The sequence below is a fragment of the Lycorma delicatula genome, chromosome 11 (genome assembly GCF_047948215.1).
Source record: "Lycorma delicatula isolate Av1 chromosome 11, ASM4794821v1, whole genome shotgun sequence".
NCBI lineage: Eukaryota > Metazoa > Arthropoda > Insecta > Hemiptera > Fulgoridae > Lycorma > Lycorma delicatula.
In genome coordinates, this window is record NC_134465.1 from 30,396,767 (window position 1) to 30,420,403 (window position 23,637).

At 31.1% G+C, this 23,637-nt stretch overlaps 1 protein-coding gene across 1 annotated transcript in view; it reads right to left on the reverse strand.

Annotated features, from left to right (window-relative positions):
* LOC142332472 (protein O-mannosyl-transferase Tmtc3-like) overlaps positions 1-23,637 on the reverse strand; it is a 465,936-nt gene that overhangs the window by 201,657 nt on the left and 240,642 nt on the right. The window contains exon 5 of the mRNA XM_075378918.1: positions 21,591-21,690. Coding sequence (XP_075235033.1) covers positions 21,591-21,690 — 100 coding nt within the window. The remainder of the gene's footprint in view (positions 1-21,590; positions 21,691-23,637) is intronic.

The window sequence follows — 23,637 nt, forward strand, 5'->3', positions numbered from 1 at the left end:
TTTGCTAATTATTAAAATTAAATTTATAATGGTAAATACGTTACAAAAACTGCATTTAAAAAAACACAAAAAAAAAGAAGAAAAAACTGACAGATATGTGTTAGAATATTTTTAAAATGAAAATATTTGTGATTTTGCGGATTTTAAAAATATGCATAGAAGATTAATAATTAAAATTCTTTGAAATTATAATTTTTCAATAATACGTTTTAATGAATTTTGTACCATGTATATTGATTCAAGGTCAAGCGTAAAGCAATATTTTACATATAATATTTCATATTTTCAAACGATATTCAGTAAATATGGATGCTTTGGATATTTATATAAACGTACTGTGTATTATTACTAAGAACTGTTTAAAAAAAGTGGCAGTGAAGAAAATTCTTGCGCAGTTCCTGCGTAAGAATACCGACTTTTCGTTATTTGATTTTCTTTTTTTTTGGCTAGCTCAATTATATACCCAGTTAGATCCTCAAAGAAAGTAACGCTAACTGAATCCGCCGAAAAATATTGGTAACAATAGATAACGGAGATAAAGAAATATTAACTTCAAACATCAAAACGAACCACGCTTCTAACATGCCCTGCTCACATTTTTCGATTTTAAATTGAGTCTAACTCAAGAACGACTAAAACATCTTCATCAAATTATGATACGCGCAACATCAGATATACTATTATAGCGTATATAAATTTCCATGATCAATAATTTTGGAAATTTTCTAGCTACACAATTTTATATCTAGGCCTATAAATAAAAATATGTGTACAGAGAATTACAAATTACAAAAAATCCAAATAATACCTTAATAACAGTGTCTTTTAAAGGTGAGGCCAAACTCTAAAACGTGATTCTACTTAACGTACTGAAGAAAAAATATCAAGTGAACATAGGTCCGAAAATGCATATTTTTCTCTGTGTTCATTTTGTGTTTTTTAAGAAAAAAATTATTTTTCAAGAAGGATTGGAGTTCTCGAGTGAAAAAAAATAAGACAGCGGCCGTCTTGTTTCTTTATTATCGTAGTTTCTGATTAAAATTGCCAATTTTAGCAAGTTTAATCATAAAATTTGATTTAGTTATCAAGTGAGTCACGATAATACAAAACACAAAATGGCCGCCATATCGGTTTAGATCTACGTTTTGCAATAAATCTGTTATTTGACGTCGGATTTTTACGAAAGGTGTTGTTTTTTTTCACAAAAAATGCCTCATATTTTTTATAATACAACAAAATTTGATAAATCTAATAATTCCTAAGATATTTAAGATTGAAATATTGAAACAACTGCCATTTTGAAATTCATCAACGAAGAGTATCGTTATTTTTTCCTATTAAAAAATGTTAGTTTAAAATAAAATACAAAATTTTATTGCGTTATCTCCAACTGTTCTTGAAAAATAATATTTTTTAAAAAACAAACTGGCGGACAGAGAAAAATATGCGTTTTTGAACCTATGTTCACCGGACATTTTTTCTTCAGTATGTTAAGTAGAATCATTTTCTAGAGTTTGGCTTCACCTACAAAGAACATCCTGTATACAAGGAAACCCCAATTTAAGTAAACGATATTTTCGGGTATTTTTGTACTTTTCATACAAAAGAAAATTCATTTCCCCTCTATACACTCACCATGTTGTTGTAGTAATACCATATTTTTCCTTGAATAGTCGTTAGGAACAAGTTTATAACAATCAAACTCTTTTACATTTTAAAATCAACCGAGATTTTTCGTGAAAATATCAAGAAATTTATTGATGAAAATAAGCATGATTATGAAAAATAACATTGTATTTGTAACAGATATACTGCATTGTTTCATAACTACAATAAAATACTTCACTAAAAAAAAGAAGTTTTTTTTTATACACAGAAAAAAATATTTTAAAATGCCAAGAATGCGCTGTTAAAAATAAGCTTTAGGGTTTGAGGGGGTTAAGGTTTTAGACGGATCAACCTAAGTAATTAGTATTCAGCATTTTTTTTTCTTTTACTCTGGGATCTAGTAAACTATAATTAGGGAACCTCTCTCAGTATATTTTAAACTTAGCAAGTGACTTGGTAGTATGGTGTTTACTAGAAGAAGAAGAAGAAAGTAAAATGATGATAGTGAGGTAAAGAGGGAAGAGAGAGGATTTGTGAGAAAGGACAAATATCCCTCCTAACCTTCCAGTATGGTAGGTAGGTAAAAGAAAATAATAGAGAAATTGAAGAGGGGGGTGAAATGTCCTTGTGAATTCTAAAATTGTCGGAGAAAGAAAGGATAAAAAACTATTAAACATGGCTAAAAGTTCACAACACTACAACGATTGCAACACCGCATACTAACGACTTCAGAATAAGAATAAAAAATACAGAGCAAAGGGAGAACATGAACGTAAAAAAAGACGGGAGATTCTTAGTACGGCAATATTTTTCTGCAAACCAGAAATTAATAATGAAGATGATAAATATTTTGAATTTTCCATTATTGTAAAACACACACATATATGTATATATATACAGAGTGTTTCTAAAATGGTGGGCTGACTATACTTTTTCGGATTGTACTTGTAAAACTAAACAAAAATATCCTTAGGAATAATGGCAATTTCTTCTTTTTTCTCCCCCTGCCCGCAATTTTGTTATTTTTATATAAAAATTTATATCTCAAGATCGAATAGACGAATCACATTAATATTTGGTAATAAAATGTTAAAAATTAGCAAAAAATCAGGACTTAAATACCTTCGCAATATGGCGGCCATGTTTATTTTTCAATTCGTTATACAGGTTGTCCCATATAAAACGCAACCCAACCTTATATTGGTAGGTATTGAAATTATAAAAACGCATGTGTAAATGTAAATGTCATTTTTATTATTACCATCCATTACCTTACATTTAGAGTAAATGTTGGAAGTGGCCGCCATCTTCTTCAATACAAGCTTCAATTCTTTTTACAGCGTTTCTTGCAAATTTTTCAAAATTTGTGGCTGGATATTTAATACGGCTTGTTCAATATTGACTTTCAATTGTTGAAAAAATCCGCCGCAGTCAAATCTGGAGATCTTGGTCTCTAAGATTTCCAGAGCCTCGACCGATAACACGATTACCAAAGAATTCCTCGACGAAATCAGAAGTTGAACCTGCGTAGTACGATGTCGCACAGTCATGTTGTAGCCGGCAGTGTCTGTCTTCCTCTTCCAAGAGTGCGATGAACTGAAATAAAATATCCTGATATCGTTCTGCATTAATGGTGTACTCGAAAAAATAGGACCGATTATTTTCTTCCGCTATATCGCGCACCACACGCCCGACTTCTGCCGGTGTAATTGTTTTTCGTGATAAACGTAGGGATTTTCAGCGCTCCAAATTCTACTGTTTTGGCTGTTTACGTAGCCGTCCAAATGAAAGGAGCTGGTTTATCTGGGTACTTATTGCGAAACAAATCTTGCACTGCATCGCTGATTTCGTTCTGAAGTACGACTCGACAATGAAAACAAGTTCATCTAGCGAAAACACCATCTTGTCTCTAGCAATACACTGAACATTATGATTGCATTGTTGTTACTATCGGTAGTGTTCTACTGCGTCGCCGCGATGTTTAGATGTTGGACGAGTCAATTTCAGTAACGAGTAGGGGAGTAAGTTTGACTTTTGAAATTTCATGGATGAGTGATTGATGGGTTGCGTTTTATATGGGACACCTTGTATCTCCATAAATATTAATTTTATTAAAACTAATGTTATGTGTTTGTTTTCATGTCCTGCCTTTGCGTTCAATTCGATTAAATATTAATTGTTTTTATTTATTGTTAATTCCAGTATTGTAAATTAATATTAAATTAAGTAATAATTTACTTTAAGTAAGAATTATGACACAAAATTACATCAATTTTCTCCCAAAACGTAGTCGCCTTCCATCTAGAAAGCCAGCTATCAAAACAGCAATTGCTGCCACAGAGGACGGATTTGACCTTATTGACGCCTGGCGTCGAGACTGGACCACAAAGCAGAATAACCAAATCCCATGTATTACTCAAAGGCCGCCGGGTTTTGACTTGCCACGTAAGACATGGTCAACGCTAAACAAAATACGGACTCAGCATGGTAGGTGCGCCTATTTCCTGTATAAATGGGGTAAAACACCGACGCCCCTTTGCGAGTGTGGTGAAAATCAAACTGTTAAAACCCATCACAGAAGTTTGCCCTAGGACAGCATATGAAGGGAATCCTGAAGATTTCCTTTTGTTTTGTTCTTGTTTATTTCATGCGATATTTCTTGCGTAGGACTTCATCTATGCCGTTCATTGTTTCTTCTAAATCCTTTTTACTCTCGACTAGAATTACTATATCATCAGCAAATCGTAGCGTCTTTATCTTTTCACCTTGTACTGTTACTCCGAATCTAAATTGTTCTTTAATATCATTAACTGCTAGTTCTATGTAAATATTAAAAAGTAACGGAGATAGGGAACATCCTTGTCGACTCCCTTTCTTATTACAGCTTCTTTCTTATGTTCTTCAATTATTACTGTTGCTGTTTGGTTCCTGTACATGGTAGCAATTGTTCTTCTATCTCTGTATTTGAACCCTAATTTTTTTAAAATGCTGAAAATTTTATTCCAGCCTAAGTTATCGAATGCCTTTTCTAGGTCTATAAACGCCAAGTATGTTGGTTTGTTTTTCTTTAATCTTCCTTCTACTATTAATCTGAGGCCTAAAATTGCTTCCTTTGTCCCTATACTGCGTCTTACAAAAACGTTATAAATGGAATTTATTATAACTAAAACGTGGCTTTTTGTACTGCTTATTAATTAAAATTTTATATTTTGGTACACTTGGTATCAGAAAAATAAAGAGAAAAAAATGAAACCATAAAACTTGTTTAAACGACGTTGGAATAAGAAAAATATTTTTAAAAAAACATTGTTTTGAATGTAATATTACTTTTGACCGTCAAAAAAAAAAGAAAAAATATGATAGAAGTTTGATATTATTAAAAAAATCCTTCTAAAAAATTTATTTCATCTTCAAAAATAATATAAACACACACACACACACACACACGTTATAAAAATGTTATAAATATTGGTTTTCTTCATATACATATATATAAACGAAAATAAAAAAAATATTTCAATTTCACTAATAATTTTCATTTTGTTGAATTCTTAATGAATAATTTATGACGATTAATTTCAATAAAGAATTACGAAATACTTTTTTATATTAAATTATAAGAGTATACGAATTTCAAATGATGTGATTCAAATTTAATTTGCTGTAATACTTTTTTTTTTTTACAAAAGTTAAAAGCGTAAAAACATAAAATCAAAATCATTTTAAATTAAAAAAAAGGAAAATAAAAAAAGTGAAATTCGTTTTTTTTTATACAAATAAATAAAATGTATCCTTTTTAATAAAGAAACGAAACCTTTGAGAAAAAATAAATTCGATTTGGGTATTTATTTTTAAACTTTTCCTATATATCAATTCTGAACATAAATAACTTATCAAATAATATATTTTTTTAACAATAAAAATTAAGATTAATGATTTTTTTTTATTAAATGTTACGCTGAAATAAAACAAAAAAAGAAAAGTCATGCTATTTAAAAAGGAAACCTAAATATTTATTGTAAAATATCTACATTAATGAAAAACGAACAAAAATAATATCTGCGTTATTACAGCTATTTAATATTTCTTCTTTTTGACGTAGAGTAATTAATCACAAATATAGTGAAAGAAAAACTCTTACAGTTTTTCCCTAAAGTGTTCAATTTGAGCATCTTTCTTCACGGGGTAAATATCCAGCCAATAAGAGAAAGTTCGTTCCATACTTGCATAACTGGAGTAATGGAAGCGACAGCTGCTTCAATCTTGTAACTTAAATCGAGTAGATCAGTTGGTAGCAGAGGCATATACACAAAATCCTTTATAATTTTATAAAACCCCCAAGAAAGAATGGCATGAGGTCACATCGAATGAGCTTGGAAACCACAGCAAACAAGTTTGTCATCCTGTCCATGTCGAACGATAGTTGGGGAAATATCACTCAACCGATCCCGTATAATATGCCATTGCGGAAGCGCAAAAATCTTGTTAGAAAAAATAATTTTTTAGTCTATCTTTCAGTTGAAAAAAGACTAATGTACCCAGTATATTGAAATAAGAAACTCCTGTTACGCTTGCTTCAACGATAAAGAACGGCTCAAAAATTTGACGTCCGAATATTGTACAGTTTATTTAATTTTGGGTAGCTCCTTCTGCATTGTAAGGAGTCACGGGGGTTTTCTGAACCCCAGATACGGAAATTATGTATGTTAAATTTTTCATTAAGATGAAATATTGACTCATCAGTAAACAAATTGATCAAGAAAGGCGTCATCTTCATGTTACAAATTGTATGGATGCATACGTAGGCATTTCCTCAAACATTCCACCACATTGCTAGTTCATACTGTTCTATTACACTAATTCATTGCTAGTTTGCTGCCGGCCTTCGTAATAGATTTTTTAGGACTACGCGGTAAAGACTCCATGATTGGTACAATATTTTCTTTAAACACCCTCGTACATCCCGTATTGTTCCTTTAACACGGACTTACGATCGTTTCAAACTGACTGTACCACCGATGAATGTTATTATCACTTGAACAATCATAATTAAACTTTCTTTTAAACGCACGTTAAATATTAAGTACAGATTTACATTTAGCAAACTGTAAAACACAAAAGTTTTCTGTTCAGAAGTCACCATCTTTGCTAGTGGTGCTGTCTAGAAGAAAAATGGAAAATCAATGTACGGCCAAGCGCACAACTAAAACTGTACATTCTGCTTTATGATTCTAGCCTTAAATCAACACTATATACTTCATTCTAGAAATATTATAACAAATTAAACCCCCGCCCTCCACGATATTCTTTTTATTTCACCTATTATTAAAATCATTTACAATAAAGAAAATTTCTATTAAAGAAAATAAAATACTTTATAAAAAAAATAATAATGTAAGTTTATCGATTTTAGGCCGATCCAAGCTCCCACTTGACATGTTAACTCTTTTTCTATGAGTTAGGCTTTAATAAATCTCTTCATAATAACCGCAAAAAAGCAAAGAGACCAATTTAGTTCTTTTTTTATTCCATAATTACCTTTATATTAAAATAAATTAATTCAATTCTTTACAGAAATTTTTACTGAAAAAAAATAAAAAATAAATAAACGCTAACCCTTAAGCATAAGAGATACCTCTTTTTTTATAAATTTGCAAACTAACTCGATTTGACTCCCGTGTAAAACTCAAAAAAAAATTCCAAAAATATGTCGTATTAATTACGTAAAAAGTTATCTTTTTTTTATCTATACTAATCAGCATGTTTCTGAGTAAATGTAATACAACTATGAATGGAATATTAAATAAAAGTATATAGACAGCGTTTATTGTAGACCTACTCAAATTTTAAATACAAATAAATCTGAAGATGTAAATTATAATAATTTATAAAAACTAAAAAAAAACATACAAATCGAAGAAAAAAATTATTAATTTTCATTTCATTTGATCTTCCTTCCAATTTTGACGTTGGCGTTCTAAAAGAATGCAAAGATGAAAAACTATGCTTTAATTAAAATAAGCAAAAGAATTCAGAGAAATGAAAAACTAATAATGAGTGTTAGCTAAGGATTTTATTTCAGCCTTTCATCTGGGAGGTAGTCCAATACTAAGCAATAATGATAAAAAATTAAAGAAAAAATATTTAAATAACCTAAGTAAAAAAATTTCATTTTCGTTAAAAGATTCTCTAATTTAAATAATATGAAACAAGTTCACACCAAGTCTATCAAACTGTTTTTAGGGGGTGAATTATCAAAATCAGGCATTTAATAGAATAAATCTTGAACATGTACAGTTGATAAAGAAAAAAATTTGTCAGGATATATTCTACTGTTGGAAATAAAAAGGAAAGTTCATATAAACATAGATTCGGAAACGCCAGCGAATTAGCGAGCGAGTGTCGACAGGTAAAATAGACTGCGCTCTAATTTCTGGGTTTCAAAATTTAATTCGATTTGAATTCTTAGAATCCAAATTAAGGATAAATTTTGTGGTTTTACATGAAATCTGACCTGAAAATCTTTTTAAAAATCCGATTTGGACACTACATGACTTCCTTGTAAGTCTATTAAATTACATAAACACATTTTTGGTGCATTTTATTTCATTTGAAAGTGAGATACGATTTTCCAATTCTTTAATAAAAGTGGACAGTTACATAATTGCTGAAATATTAGTTTTTATTAACATCAAATATTTATATAATTATTAATTCAAAAATCTTACATGAAATATTAAGTCAGAGTAAAAGTCCCTTGATTACTCTTTAAGTAAATTTTTTACCAAATAATCCAATAATAAAAATTGATTATTCTACACCGTAAGGTCAAAATTAATATTTGTAATCAGTATACTTGAGTTAATCAAAAGTATAGTTTAATTATTATTAACTTTTATTTATACGACACAACAGAAATCTGAAATACACACAAGAAATCTTGTGCATATTACGCACATGAAAAAAAATTTAACAATCACTTTAAACTGAATACAATACAAAAATGTATTTTACTTTTCTGCCAAATAATAAAAAAATGATATTTTTAAAAATAAATATACAATTTTTATATTAAATTGCAAGGAGAATCCACAAGCAATACGATTCTAAATAATAATTTTCAATTAATATTAAATAATCACATATTTCACCAAATCTATTATTTCTCTTTTATTATACTTCTAATTTTACTTCACTAATAATTTTTTTTTTAATATCAATGAATCATTATTTACTGTAAAGATTTTTTTAAATAACGGCTTAATAATTATTAAATCAACACATTTAAATAAAAAAGAAAAGTTAAAAAAATAAATAAAACAAAAAAAAAGTTAAAAAAAAACAAAATGAGATGAAATCTGATTCAAACTGATGTGCCTTCCCTTTAAGATCCAAATATTTCATGAATTAAAATTTTAATTTCGATTGTAATCAAAAAGAGAGGTGCACAACTAGATGTTACAACAGTCCTAATTTCAACATCCTACTACTAATCGTTTTTGAGTTATACAAGATACATACGTACGCCGAAACAGATTCAGGGATGGTTAAAATGGATATTTCCGTTGCAGTATGAAACCGATATGTTTCGCGATCATAATACTTCCTTTACTTCGTACAAGGAAGTAAAAATAGGTCATACAACTGTATTTTTAGTAGTCATGTAATCTGAGGTAAAAAAGCAAAAGAATGGAGTTGTAAACTTAATATTTTATTTTTGACGTAAAATAAATTTATTAAACGGGTAATAAACATATAAATGTTCTAAAGGAAACTTTTTTATAAATTTAATAGTAAATTTTAATTACTGTATAAACACACTGACTTATTCAGTTTATAAACAGATTAGTTAGATTTGAATTTTTTTTAAAAATAAAGTAAAAAAAGAAATATTTCTTACCTAAATAAATTTTTTATTTATTTCAAAAACTAAGCGAATGAGGAAGAATAATTGGTGTTCATATTTCTTATAAAAAAACTAACTTGTTTTCCAATGACAATGAGAATAGAATTCAACCCTTCAAAAAACAATGAAATAATTAGAGTTCAAACGTTTAAATATTTGGAAGAAATAATAAAACCGAATAAAAATGAAATAATTGTGAGGAAGAATAGAGTACGAAAAATGAAAACTGCCTATCATCACACAAAGAATATTTACAAAAAAAAATCCCTGTCATGTAACTCCGAATTGAGGCACTATAAAGCTGTAGTCCTACCTGAAGCACTGTATGGGATAGAATGTCTGCAGTTTTTTTTCAGAACAAGAAATAGCAAAAGTAGAAAAAAAGATTTTGAGAAAAACGTATGGAACAAAATATGAAAATGGAATTTACAAATTGAAAAGTGAAAAAGAAATTTACAAATATACAGAAAAAATAAGGGACTTAATTCGGAAAAGAAGATTACAGTTTATGGACATTTATGCAGAATGATCAACCAAAGATTGACAAAATTAATATTTAATCTCTAAATAAACAGAATTACAAAGACCAATCGGTTAAAAGAAATAGAAACAGAACTAAAAACCTTTCTAAGGATCGGTATAAAGACAAAGATATACAGAGTGATTCAAAGAAACGGGAAATTTAAAAAAAATAAATAACGTTAATGAAATATTGTTTTTAGAAAATGAATTTTATTTCATGTAATTGTACAAATGTTGCCATTTTAGGATACATACATTTTAGTTTATTTTTTTAAAGATGACATCTTGCAGGTGACCTCCTCTTCTACGTAAACACTCACGAAGTCTCGTCGTTAAATTGTTCACGGTTTGACGTAACATCTCAACTGGAATTTCAACAAGTGCTTCTCGGATCTTTGGCTTCAGTTCTTCCGTTGAAGCAGGTCTACTGTGGAACACTTTGCTTTTAAGGTGACCCCACAAAAAGTAATCGCAAGCTGAGAGATCAGGCGATCTGGGAGGCCATCTAATGTCACCGTTTCGTGAAATAACACGTTGTCCAAACAATCGGCGTACAGCTGCCATTGATATTCGTGCAGTATGTGACGTTGCTCCACCTTGTTGAAACCAGGCAGTGTTAAGATCCGGTGGAAATCTTTTTGTTGTTCTACAACAAAGGTTTCAAGCACGGCTACGTAACGAGACGACGTCACTGTAATCGCAAGACCGTTGTCATCCTCAAAAAAATAAGGGCCTATAACACCGTAAGATGACATAGCACACCACACGGTCACTTTCTGGCTGTGCAACGGACGCTGGTGTAGCTGCGAGGATTTTCTTGTGCCCGGTATCTGAAATTTTGCTCGTTAACAAATCCACTGAGGTGGAAATGCGCTTCGTCTGACATCCACAGTTCGTGAACAAACTCTTCGTTATCGTTTATCTTCTGAAGCGTTACATTACAGAATTGTGCTCGCACAACTGCATCGTTCGGTTTCTGGACGATCTGCAACTTGTACGGATGGTATTGCAAGTCCTTCACTAACATTCTTCGAACACTTGAACTATGCGATTGTAGTGATGCCGAGAGACGACGGATTGACTGATGTGGACTCCGTGTGACAGCATCTTGTAAAGCTTGAACATTCTGTGGTGTACGGACGGTTCGCTCACGGCCTGGAGGTATCTTTTTCATTGCCGAACCGGTTTCCTCAAAATTAGATATCCATGTTTTAATTGCGTGTGCTGATGGAACACGGTCGTGCCGTCCCAGATTAAATTGACGGCGAAATTCTCTACGCGCTTCCTCCACACTATCACTGTTTTTGTAAAACGCTTTCATAGCAAATGCACGTTGCGCACCACTCCAAGGATCCATGACAACTAAATGGCAGGTTATGTTAGAGAGGCTGGCGCCACTTATCAAGTGCTACCAATCGCCCACGGCTACCAACACAACTTTCCAAATTTCCCGTTTCTTTGAATCACCCTGTATTTAGATAAGTGATTCGAGAACTCTAAGATTCCAGAGAGAAAGAAAAACAAGGGTATAAACCTGAATAGATGGACGGAAGAAAAGTGATAACAAAGCAAAAGAATGAAAACATTTTGGGAAAAGAAAGAGAAGTTAAAAATATTCAAACGTAATCCGTAGTGATCGGAACGAAAAGAAAAAAATTATTTATCGATTGAAAAACGGTTGATAACAAAAAAAAGCTAATGGTCCATAAACGATGAAGGAAAAAAATATAAAATATAACAGTTGTCATAATTTATTTTTAGAATTTATTTTCACGTTTCAAAAATGACGTAAATTTGAGTTTTATTAAAAAAGGCCTGCTACTTTTCGATAATTATTATTTGAACCCTTAAAAAATATTCATTAGTGAGATGAAATGACACGAATTAGTTGAAATTTAATTAAAACTAGTCATCCAGAATTTTTAAGTTTTATTATATAAAGGTGTAATCAAGCTTTAAACTCATCGACAAAGATATAAAGAGACTAATGAGATTGTCATGTTTAAGTGGATATAAAAGGAAAGTTAAACAGCTGGTAAACACAAGCAACCACTGAACCTAATGCAGAAAAATAAATCAACACTTATCATTAAACATTCTAAATTCCACACCCATTGCTTTATGAACGCTTTTTAATAAAGACAAGAATTTTTTTTAAATTAATTTAAACGGTTATAAAATAAAATACATAAATATCTATGATAAACATTTAAAGAAAATAATCGAAAAATTGGAAAAACGCTCAAAATTCGTTAAAATTAAAATTAAAATAAAAATTATTTAAATCATCGATTGTCAAACCATCGTTAACAGTAAGCGCTGAAGAGTGGTGTAATATACATAATATACATATACATATATAACTGTGATATGTGGATATACATACAGTGATTCACAAAAAAAAATTTAAAAAAGTTCAGGTCATAATATTCTACTGGAGAAAATATAAAAGAAAGTTCATATTAAATATAGGTTCGGAAACACTTAGTTAACGAGTGTCGGCTAGGGAAAGATTTTCCTTCGCTCTGATATCTACGATTTCGGTAAAATTAAGCCAAATTATAATTTTTGAGACCCAAAATTAAGGGGTAAATTTAGTGGCTTTATATGAAATCTGGTAAAAAATTGAAAAAAAAAAAAAAATAGTTCCCAGAACGGTTTTTTAATATTTTTCAAGAAATCTGGTGTAAAAGCCAAAAAATTGGAATATTGTTTAACCTCCGGGACCACCGTTAGGTATTGCTTCAGAGGATCAGATGAATAATTTGTATCCTGTGTGAAAATGCCATGCTTGACCGAAATTCGAACCCGGGACATCAGGATGAAAGGCCGATACACTACCATATGGAAGCCGGCAATTTGAATTCAAGAAAAATAGTATGCCTGCCTCCGTGGCGCGAATGGTAGTGTGTTGGCCTTTCATCCGGAGGTACCGAGTTCGAATCCCGGTCATGGATGGCATTTTCACGCGCTTCATTGTCATCCATCTTATCCTCTTAACGGTGGTCCCGGAAGTTAAAAAAAACAGGTATGAAATAAGTTTTTTTTTTTTTTAATAATATTTTTCAATTTTTAAGATTTGAAATGTGAACCACTAAATTTTCCCTTTTATTTGTATTCCAAGAATTAAATTTTCGCTTAGTTTTACTATAGGCGCAGAAATCAAAGCGAAATCTTTCGCCAGCCGACACTCGTTAACGAAAACGATTCCGAACCTATGTTTATATAAAAGTTCTTTATTTTCACTAGTAAAACATGTCCTGAAATATGTTACTTTTTTGGTGAATCACTCTGTATATAAAAACAATTTGATACTTTTTTTATATAAAAAAGATTTGACATTTTTGACATAAAAAAAAATTGACATTTGTTTGGTGGAAATATTTTTCATTACTTATTCCCTGGAATTATGTTATAAAAATAGTTTTCCGCGGAAAAATAAATTAAAAATAAACATTGAAGAAAACAATTCTCATAACTTTAACCGATAATTCCATCCCGGATAACAAATACGAATTGCTTCAAAATAACAGTCGACTAATTCAATTAAATAACGTTTTAAAAGCATGCAATAGAGATGAAATATTTTGATAAAAATAGTATATGCACTTAAGAAATAAAAAATAATAATTTATTTAATTTAATTTTTTGATATCAACATAATAAAAGAGAAAAATAAAGCAATACGAGTAAGATTGGCTATTTATTGAAAACCGATATTTTCAGTAATAGCAGTTAATAATAAATGAATCAATACCCCCACACTATAAAAAATTAGGAACACCCTGAAGTATGATTAATAGAGACGAAGTTAAACAGAAAATATAACCCAGTTAAGTGAAGAATTTAATTGAACAAAATACATAGCTACTGAAAATAACTATAATATAAACCACACAAATAAAATAATAAATAAATTCTTTACGTTAAAAGAGACAAAACATAATTTTTATATCATTTTTAAATCCAATAGCAACGTATAAAAAAGGTTTTCAACCAGAAGTTTACCAAAACTATAATTTTTTTAAAAATAACTATACAAATTGAAATAATAACTTTAAAAAATGTAATTCTAATACTTACAACAACGATAATGTTCACACACACACACACACACACACACACACACACACACACACACACACACACACACACACACACACACACACACACACACTTTTTTTATCTTCAGACATTTGACTGGTTTGATGCTGCTCTCCAAGATTCCTTATCTAGTACTAGCCGTTTCATTTCGGTAAACTCCCTACATCCTACATCCCTAACAATTTGTTTTACATATTCCAAACGTTGCGTGCCTGCACAATTTTTCCCTTCTACATGTCCCTCCAAATATTAAAGCGACTATTCCAAGATGCCTAAATATGTGGCCTATTAAGTCTGTCTTTTCTTTTAACTATATTTTTCCAAATGCTTCTTTCTTCATCAATTTGCCGCAAGACCTCTTCATTTGACACTTTATCCACCCATCTGATTTTTAACATTCTCCTATAGCACCACATTTCAAAAACTTCTAATCTTTTCTTCTCGGGTACTTCGATCGTCCAACAGTATATATATATATATATATATATATATATATATATAAGGTAAAACCCCGAACACCGGTAAATCTTAAGTTTTACCGTTGAATTCTAACATTTACCAAGTCACTTGGTAAAAGTCCGAAAAAATCTTGAAAACACATTTAATTCGGACTTTTACCTAAAACCCGCATACTTCAAATCACTCAAAACTTCGAGTGCTGACCGAACTGTTAATCTGAAAAATACAATACACTGATTTTTTTTATAAATTGAACGGGCATGCTACAATGAACCCAGTGGGAGGGCTAGACGGAAAGGGGAATCGAAGCCACCCGACCTGCTAGTTTTTTTGGTTTTTTTTTAATAAAATATAATTCAAATATGATTTTTTTATCATATTTTATCTTTAAGAATAAAAAATTAGTAAATTAACAAATGAGAATAACTGAATTTAATGTGTTTTACAAATAACAAAAGCTTTATTGAATTTCATTCCAATTAATATTACGAATTAAATGAATTTAATTCAATAAATTCAATATTGACTACGCTTAAAGGTCTATGTAATAAAGAGAATTTAATTCTGATTTAATACGTACTTGTTAACTAATAAGTTCATTTTAACATTAATAAATTACTTCGGAATAAATTAATAACTCTTTAATATTTTTTACATAAGCCTTCTCATAATGTACTGTATTCAGTTAAAAATTTACTTCTGGTTATGAATAGAATCTAGATTAACACATATACAGTAGTATACACAGAGTGTCCTTTATAGTTGAGGCAAAACTCTAGGAAGTGATTCTATTTAACATACTGAAGAAAGAATGTCCAGTGAACATACGTCCGAAAACATTTTGTGTTTTTTAAGAAAAAAAGTATTTTTCAAGAACGGTTGGAGATAACGCAATAAAATTTTGTAATTTATTTTAAACTAACATTTTTTTAATAGAGAAGATAATAACGATACTCTTTGTTAACAAATTTCAAAATGCCGGTCGTTTCAGTTTTTCAATCTTAGATATCATAGGAATTAATATTAAGATTTATCAAATTATGTTGCCTTATAAAAATTATGAAGCATTTCTTGGTGAACAAAACGACACCTTAGTCGTAAAAATCCGATAACAAACAATACAGTTATTGCAAAAAGGAAACCTAAACCGAAATGTTGACCATCTTGATTTTTATTATTGTGATTTCGAAATTTGATTTAGTTATAAAATGAGTCACGATAATAAAAATAACAAGATGGCAGTGACTTTTTTTTATGGATAAAGGTTTTTTTTTGTAAAATCTCTAAAATTTTTTTGAATGGAAACGAAATAAAATACTGAAAAGTCGGTCTTCTTGCGCATAATTGGATACGAATTTATTTTGTTCTCTCTATGTTTTCAGTGATACTGAATTCAACAACAATCAGCAGATAAGATTATAGTATAAGAAAAGCTCAGATACCACAGTGACTACTAGAAGAAAGCTCTCGGAAAGATGGAAAGTACTGCGGGAAAAGTAGTGTAGTTTATTGTCATTGAATAGATCATTTTCCTACAATCATTTGTCTCTTTAAATATTGAACTGATAGGCTAGCCACATATTTTCGGATTCTACGTGTCAAAATTAACAAAAGTGACCTACAAAAAAGTATTGATATCCCTTTCGTTTTCCTTCTGTTACCAATTTTGTGTTTATAAAAAGAAAAATTGATATCTAAAAATCGGTTTGAGGAATAACATTTAAAACACACTTATACCAACAATACCTAATAAATAAAAAAATTATTGTGCAAACACGTTCATAAATTTTTAAATGGCAGTATATCGATCAATTTTTCAACCCTTTATAAATCGGTAATCCTCAGTTCTATCACATTAAGCTTTTTTGCAAAAATATATACGTTTGATTGTGTACAAAATGACACCTTGGAATGGAATGGAATGCAAAGTTGGCAGGAGTCTATTACTCCCTACTCCATCGCAGAACCTGGACAGAGTCCCTTGCTGCTGGATCTTTCTAATCGGGCTTGTTTTTTAAAAGGGTTATTTTTAATCTCGGATCTAATTTTTCAATTTTTGTATATTATTATTATAGTGAATTTAAGACGGATTTAATTGCATTCCAATCCGTTGTTGAACCAGCGTTATCGAACCCATTTTATGGGCCGACCGCGGAAGGCTAGGCTTATAAAGCCTGTCCACCCGACGTAATTCCCCTTCAGACCGTCCACTGAAGTCCTTTCGGTGCTAACTCTTTAATAGGCTAGCAGGAATACGCCACAACGGGGCACTACCTATAAGGAGGGAGCAATGCGTCCCCTTTTCCGGAGGAGTCGCAATTGCTGGGTTATTTTGTCAGATTGTAAGTTTGAATTAGGAGAGGTTGTAAAGAAGCTCTTCATCCGCTTCTGGTATGGCTGCCCTTCAGGACGCATCTCTGCTGGGCTCTGTTCCGGACTCCAGTCCGTGATGTTGAGACGAGTGGCTGGTCTTCCTTCTTCTTCATCTTCTCCCTCTTCTTCTCCCGAAGACTTCTTTGGCCTGCACTTTCCAAGAATTGGTAGTAACCGAAGTTACATACCATTAACCTTGTAATTCCCGAAGCCCCGAAGGGCTGAACGGGGGAAAGTGCAGGTTTCTTCGCTCTTCTGTACTGTCAGTAGCTGCTGGGCAGGTGACTGCTGGGCAGGTGGCTGCTGGGCAGGTGGCTGCTGGGCTTGCGACTGCTGGGCTGATGGCTGCTGGGCTGATGGCTGCTGGGCTCGTTCCCTCTTTCTTCTTTCTTGAAAGGAAAGGAAGGTAATAGGGAACTTACAACTAGTGATACCTATTCGCGATCGCGGTTTTGGGGCGAAATGACACCTTAGTTTTGAAAATCGGTAGACAAATAGCCAACTTATGGTAGAAAATGTATCAGAAAAAGTTTTGCCAAAAATTCTGGCTATTTACATACAATAAATATCACTGATAATATATTTTTTAATACGCAAATATAGGAACTATTAAATTAGTTAGTACATTGTGATTGTAACACACAAAATTATTAATATTAACGCATAACAACGTACTGTTATGTTACGGATATGCAGCTTAGAATACTGAACTCAATTTTTGTATTTTAATCTTCAAGCGCATTTTTCACATTTCCATTATTTTCGCGTTATAAAGTGTAATATTTTAATAAAGATATCACTACTCGAAATTTAATTGCCTATAATCTTTCTTTATTAATTTTTTGCACCGCTGGCATTCAGTAATAAATCCGTCATTATGCAAGGAGTATACATTTACATCTGAAAGCAGTTATTAATATACATAGTACGTGGAAACTTATTTTTGTCTGTAATTATCGGTCGCGCGCACTTAAAGATCCTAATTAAATAATTTATGATAATCTCAGCGTTTATGGTTATAATGAAACACATTGTTTATTTAAAGACATTTTTAAACCTATAATGGTTTTTTTTAATTTACGTGCTTTATCCCGACATTTCAACAACATAGAGGTTCAAATTATCATATAATATAAATATGATCGCAAATAAGCGTGAAAAATATGCAAAGGATAATTTTTTCTTTTTTACACCACCTAAACTGATGCCTTTCCTCGTTGGATAAATAAAAATTTCAAGATCACATTCAAGTAAATTTTTGAGAAGAATGCAATGAAGAGTAAAATTTCGTTTTTTTGACAAATTTTTAAAATTTACTCTGTGCTTTCTGAATATTTATTTTAGGTACACCCAAACGCTGTAGAGATAAAATGAAATAAGTAGTAAGCCCTTTACAGGCCTATATATTAATAAACAATAAAACTGTTTTTCGTTGTTAATGTAAAAAATTAAAAAAACGAAAATAACCTAAAAGGTTAAATAAAAATTTATTGCAAACTATCAATTAATTTGTAACTAACAAAAGGCTAATTACCATGTCAAAATTAAAATCAAGCTAGATAAACGAAAATGTAAATGGATTTTAACTGTTGAATCATATGGGAAATACGATTTAAAGAATTTAAACATCATGAATAATCCTTGTCAGAGTTTAAAATCAACCAAATAATTTGTGGTAGTTCAAAAGTTGATGTTTTTTAAATGGCTTCATTTATACAAAAGAAATAAAGTGATTGGGATATGCGGTCAGCACCATTCCGTACTGCGATTCGTTGAAGTAATTACGTATCATGATTGGTTTACATTTGGTGTATTCCAACTGGTTCGATATATTCGATCTTTTGATTGGATAAAAATATAATATTATGATTTGTTGGAATTCAGTGCATCTTGATCTGTGTGAGAACCATTCAGTACTTCGATTCTTCAGAAAAATTTCGTGTTGAGATCACTGAAATTTTAATGGTTTCTATGAAAAATTAGGATGAATGAGTATTATGATTGGTTAAAATAGTGTACGATGAGAATTAAAAATACGTTCCAATACATATGTTTCCAGAACATACTCGCCGAGGTTAATCTAAACAACAGTTTAAACTAATGCATTAGATTGAATTGTATTTAACCTACTGGTGTTTACAATATTATCCAACTAAACTAATAATGCGTGGATTTCTTTTATTAAATCAAAACATTAATCGAAGAGTAGCTTTCTGTTGTCTTTAATATGGATTACTATTTATTAATGCCAAATCTAGATAACAACTATCCTAGTATAACTAAGTATTGCGAATTAGTAAATAAACAGGATTAAAATAATATTCGTATGTTAACATAAAAATCAGGAAGTCCAAGCGCAAGTTCGTATTCTACGCATGTTCGGTGGTTAAATCTTAAATTCCGCTGGGTAGATTTGAACGTTTCTATACCAATTATTTTATAGAAAATTGAAAAATCATTTCAATAGCTGTAAATTAACGTAAATTTTACCTTTAGCTGGTATGCAATAATGTTAAAACACAAGGCATGTATTATTATTTTACAGCGGCATTCTTTTTATACGAGGCTCGGCTGATAAATTTTGCACACTAGCGGGAGCTACACGGAAATAAAAGATACTATCGAGTTGGCAGCACACGATAGCTAAAATCCCCCTCTACAAACTGCGATAATGCGTTGAAATCCATCTACCGGTTTGTTTTTAGTAACAGTTAAAATGAAGTCGTGTACAGCCAATATGTCAACACGGTTACAACAGTGCGCAGTGATCGAATTTTTAAAAGCAGAAAATGTGAATCCTACGAATATTTTTCATCGTTTAAAAGCGATTTACAGTAGTGAAACTGTTGACAGGAGTACTGTGAATAGGTGGGCCTTGAAATTTCGCGAATATGATAGCTGGTAAAGCGACAATTGAGGACGCACCTCATTGCGGACGACCAGTTTCTGTGACTGACGAAAAACATCGAAAAGAGGTAGATTTGCTTCAAAGTAACCGCCGAATCAACCAGCAACGCATCGCTATTCAGTTAAGCATATCTAAAGAACGAGTAGACCAAATTATCAACCGACTGGGTTACCGTAAAATCTGTGCACGATGGGTACCGCGCAAACTCTCTGATGGGTCTTCGCAAGCTGAAGTATGGTCTAATTCCGGATCCGCCATCCTCGTCGGATTTCGCTCCATGTGAATTCCACTTCTTCCCTCATCTGAAGAGGGATTTCAAAGGTAATCATTACACCACCGACGATGAGGTAGAGAAAGCTGTGGCCACTTGGATACGAGAAAGACCGCCAGAATATTTCAGTAACGGAATGCAAAAACTTGTCACACGTTGGGAAAAGTGTGACAGTGTAAACGGGATTATATTGAAAAATAAATACTGCATTTTGTAGCTAAGGTACTGCACTTTTTATTCATTTTCTAATTCATTCCAATATCTCTTTTCATTCCCATGCTACGCATATATGTGCATAATTTATCAGCCGAGCCTCGTAGAAAGTTTTAATTAGGTGATTAAATAAAGAAATATCGACGTGTTCCATACGAGGGCAATTTTAGAAAACGGCTTAGTTATATTAGTTATTCAATTATCTTCAATTTAATCATTGTATTCGAGATATCAGTTTAATTTATTTTTATGACTAACTTTTAATCAGAGTTTAATGATTTTTTTTTATCTGAAAATTATCTTCTCAAGCTCAGATTTTCGTATTTATTCTGTTTTTTTTTTTTTTTTACACCGATAAAGATATAAATCACAAGAGATGTGATTCAAATCACATCTCAAAATATAATTAATCAGTGATTGATATCTTTAACAGGTGAAAATTCATAATAAAAAATTGGAAAACGAAAGCACTATATATTTTTGATTTTTACACGTTTTATCTAAACGTGACAGTTTTTTTGATAACTTCTTCATATAATATGTATAAAATACTACTTTTTTTTGTTGTAAAATAATTCGTTTTTTATTATTTTTTTATGTAATGGTACTTTAAAAAAAATTTGTTTTATCGGACCATTAATTGATAAGGATAAATTTTTTAAATTGAATATTTTAAAAATTTAAGTTGAAACAAAATATTACCTCACTGATTTTAATATGGTTTTAAATAACCATATTACGACGAAAACTCAACACAATGTAGCGTATAGACGAGTGAATTACAAAACGGATGTAGCGTCTCGTTGTAATTAGATTCAGCTTTCAGTTTCTCCACAATGAACTCAAAATAGCATTTAATCATAAATGAATTGAAAACACTAATTATTATCAACCTACGTACAGAAACACATTCCATTAGCTCGGCAGATTTCATTATCCATAACTGTAATCTAATTATGAAGTAATCGTATCATATTTTCTTCTTCTTCGTCCTTCAGGGTGTAGTTGAATCTACTGTTCCGATTTCAAAAGAATGCCTCAACGCTTCCTTTGTCTTCCCACATCTCTTCGATCTTATAGGTTTGTACTTTCATACTTCGTTATACATTTTTCAGATTCTAGCCAGTAATCTAACCAGGGTAGGTCGACAATATAGGAGGGCACAGGCTGAGCTCTTATAATTTAGTTTTTTTTTTTTTTAACATAACTTAAATATAATTACTTACCAGTTGAACGTTTTCTTCTGGTCGCTTTTATATAAAACATAAATGATGCTAGAAAATAAACAGAAGATAATGTTTCAGCTCTTCCTACAACACCCGTCACCTGTAAATCAAAACAAAATGAATTAATGAATATAAATTATATATGTAAGTATTATATAGTAAGTATACAGAGATAGAAGAACAATTGCTAACATGTACAGGAACCAAACAGCAACAATAACAATTGATGAACATAAGAAAGAAGCCCTAATAAGAAAGGGAGTCCGACAAGGATGTTCCCTATCTCCGTTACTTTTTAATCTTTACATGGAACTAGCAGTTAATGATATTAAAGTACAATTTAGATTCGGAGTACAATGAACGGCATAGATGAAGTCCTACACAAGAACTATCGCATGAAAATAAACAAGAACAAAACAAAAGTAATGAAATGTAGTAGAAATAACAAAGATGGACCGCTGAATGTGAAAATAGGAGGAGAAAAGATTATGGAGGTAGAAGAATTTTGTTATTTGGGAAGTAAAATTACTAAAGATGGTCGAAGCAGGAGCGATATAAAATGCCGAATAGCACAAGCTAAACGAGCCTTCAGTAAGAAATATAATTTGTTTACATCAAAAATTAATTTAAATGTCAGGAAAAGATTTTTGAAAGTGTATGTTTGGAGTGTCGCTTTATATGGAAGTGAAACTTGGACAATCAGAGTATCTGAGAAGTAAAGATTAGAAGCTTTTGATATGTGGTGCTATAGGAGAATGTTAAAAATCAGATGGGTGGATAAAGTGACAAATGAAGAGGTATTGCGGCAAATAGATGAAGAAAGAAGCATTTGGAAAAATATAGTTAAAAGAAGAGACAGACTTATAGGCCACATACTAAGGCATCCTGGAATAGTCGCTTTAATATTGGAAGGACAGGTAGAAGGGAAAAATTGTGTAGGCAGGCCACGTTTGGAGTATGTAAAACAAATTGTTGGGGATGTAGGATGTAGAGGGTATACTGAAATGAAACGGCTAGCACTAGATAGGGAATCTTGGAGAGCTGCATCAAACCAGTCAAATGACTGAAGACAAAAAAAAAAAATGTAAGTATTAGAACATAATAGGAAATTCTTAAATATATAATTTATATTTAATATTGTTGTTAAATTTAATGTTATCTTAAGTGTTTGTGAAATCAAAAATTATAAAATTTAAGAGTATCATATTACCTTTTCCTTTAGTATTTATCCAAGGAAAACAAAATATTAAAAAAAAAATATGGATTATCAAAATAGGAGACAATCCCTATTTCGAAAATTTAACAAAATATTTATTTTTATACAATAAAAAACTTTTGATATATTTTTATGTTCGTGGCAATTAAAAGATGGAAAACAAAGAGAAAAATTCTTTATACTATTGAGAAATTGCAGACTGAGAGTATTATTACAACAATTCTAAGCTCAGAATACCTCTCAACCATAAAACCCATATAGTTACGATTTAAATGAGACAGGACAGATTGGTTATATATCGTATCCATACATAATCGTTGTACTAATCATATCAAAAACATCAGTCAAATCTTGATAAAAAACATATACAGCAGATTCGGGCTACTTCGAGACTGGGAGCATATGACCCTATTATACGGCTTGACCTATTAAGCGATATTAACGAAAAATGAGGAGGTATAAAATAATACAGTATAGTACACATCTAATTATTAAAACACTTTGAGTGCCACGTAAGTCCAACGTGGATTCATAGAGTTACAGATCTAATGGCCGCGTGAGTCGAACGTGTCACCACATGTTAGGTTTAGTTATATGACCGTGTAACTCCGCTTTGGTTTCATAGTTACTATTAAAACACATGGCAAGTGAAAGAGCATGGCCAGTATGTCATGAAACTGTTATTGGCCTGTTGATAGCGAGTCCACACTGGTGTTGCATGGCTATTACTTTATGATAAATGTAATGAAATAATGCAGAATATCAGTATTACAATATGATGTTATTTTTACTGACAAAAACTACACAAAAGCAATTGCAAAGAATCTGCTA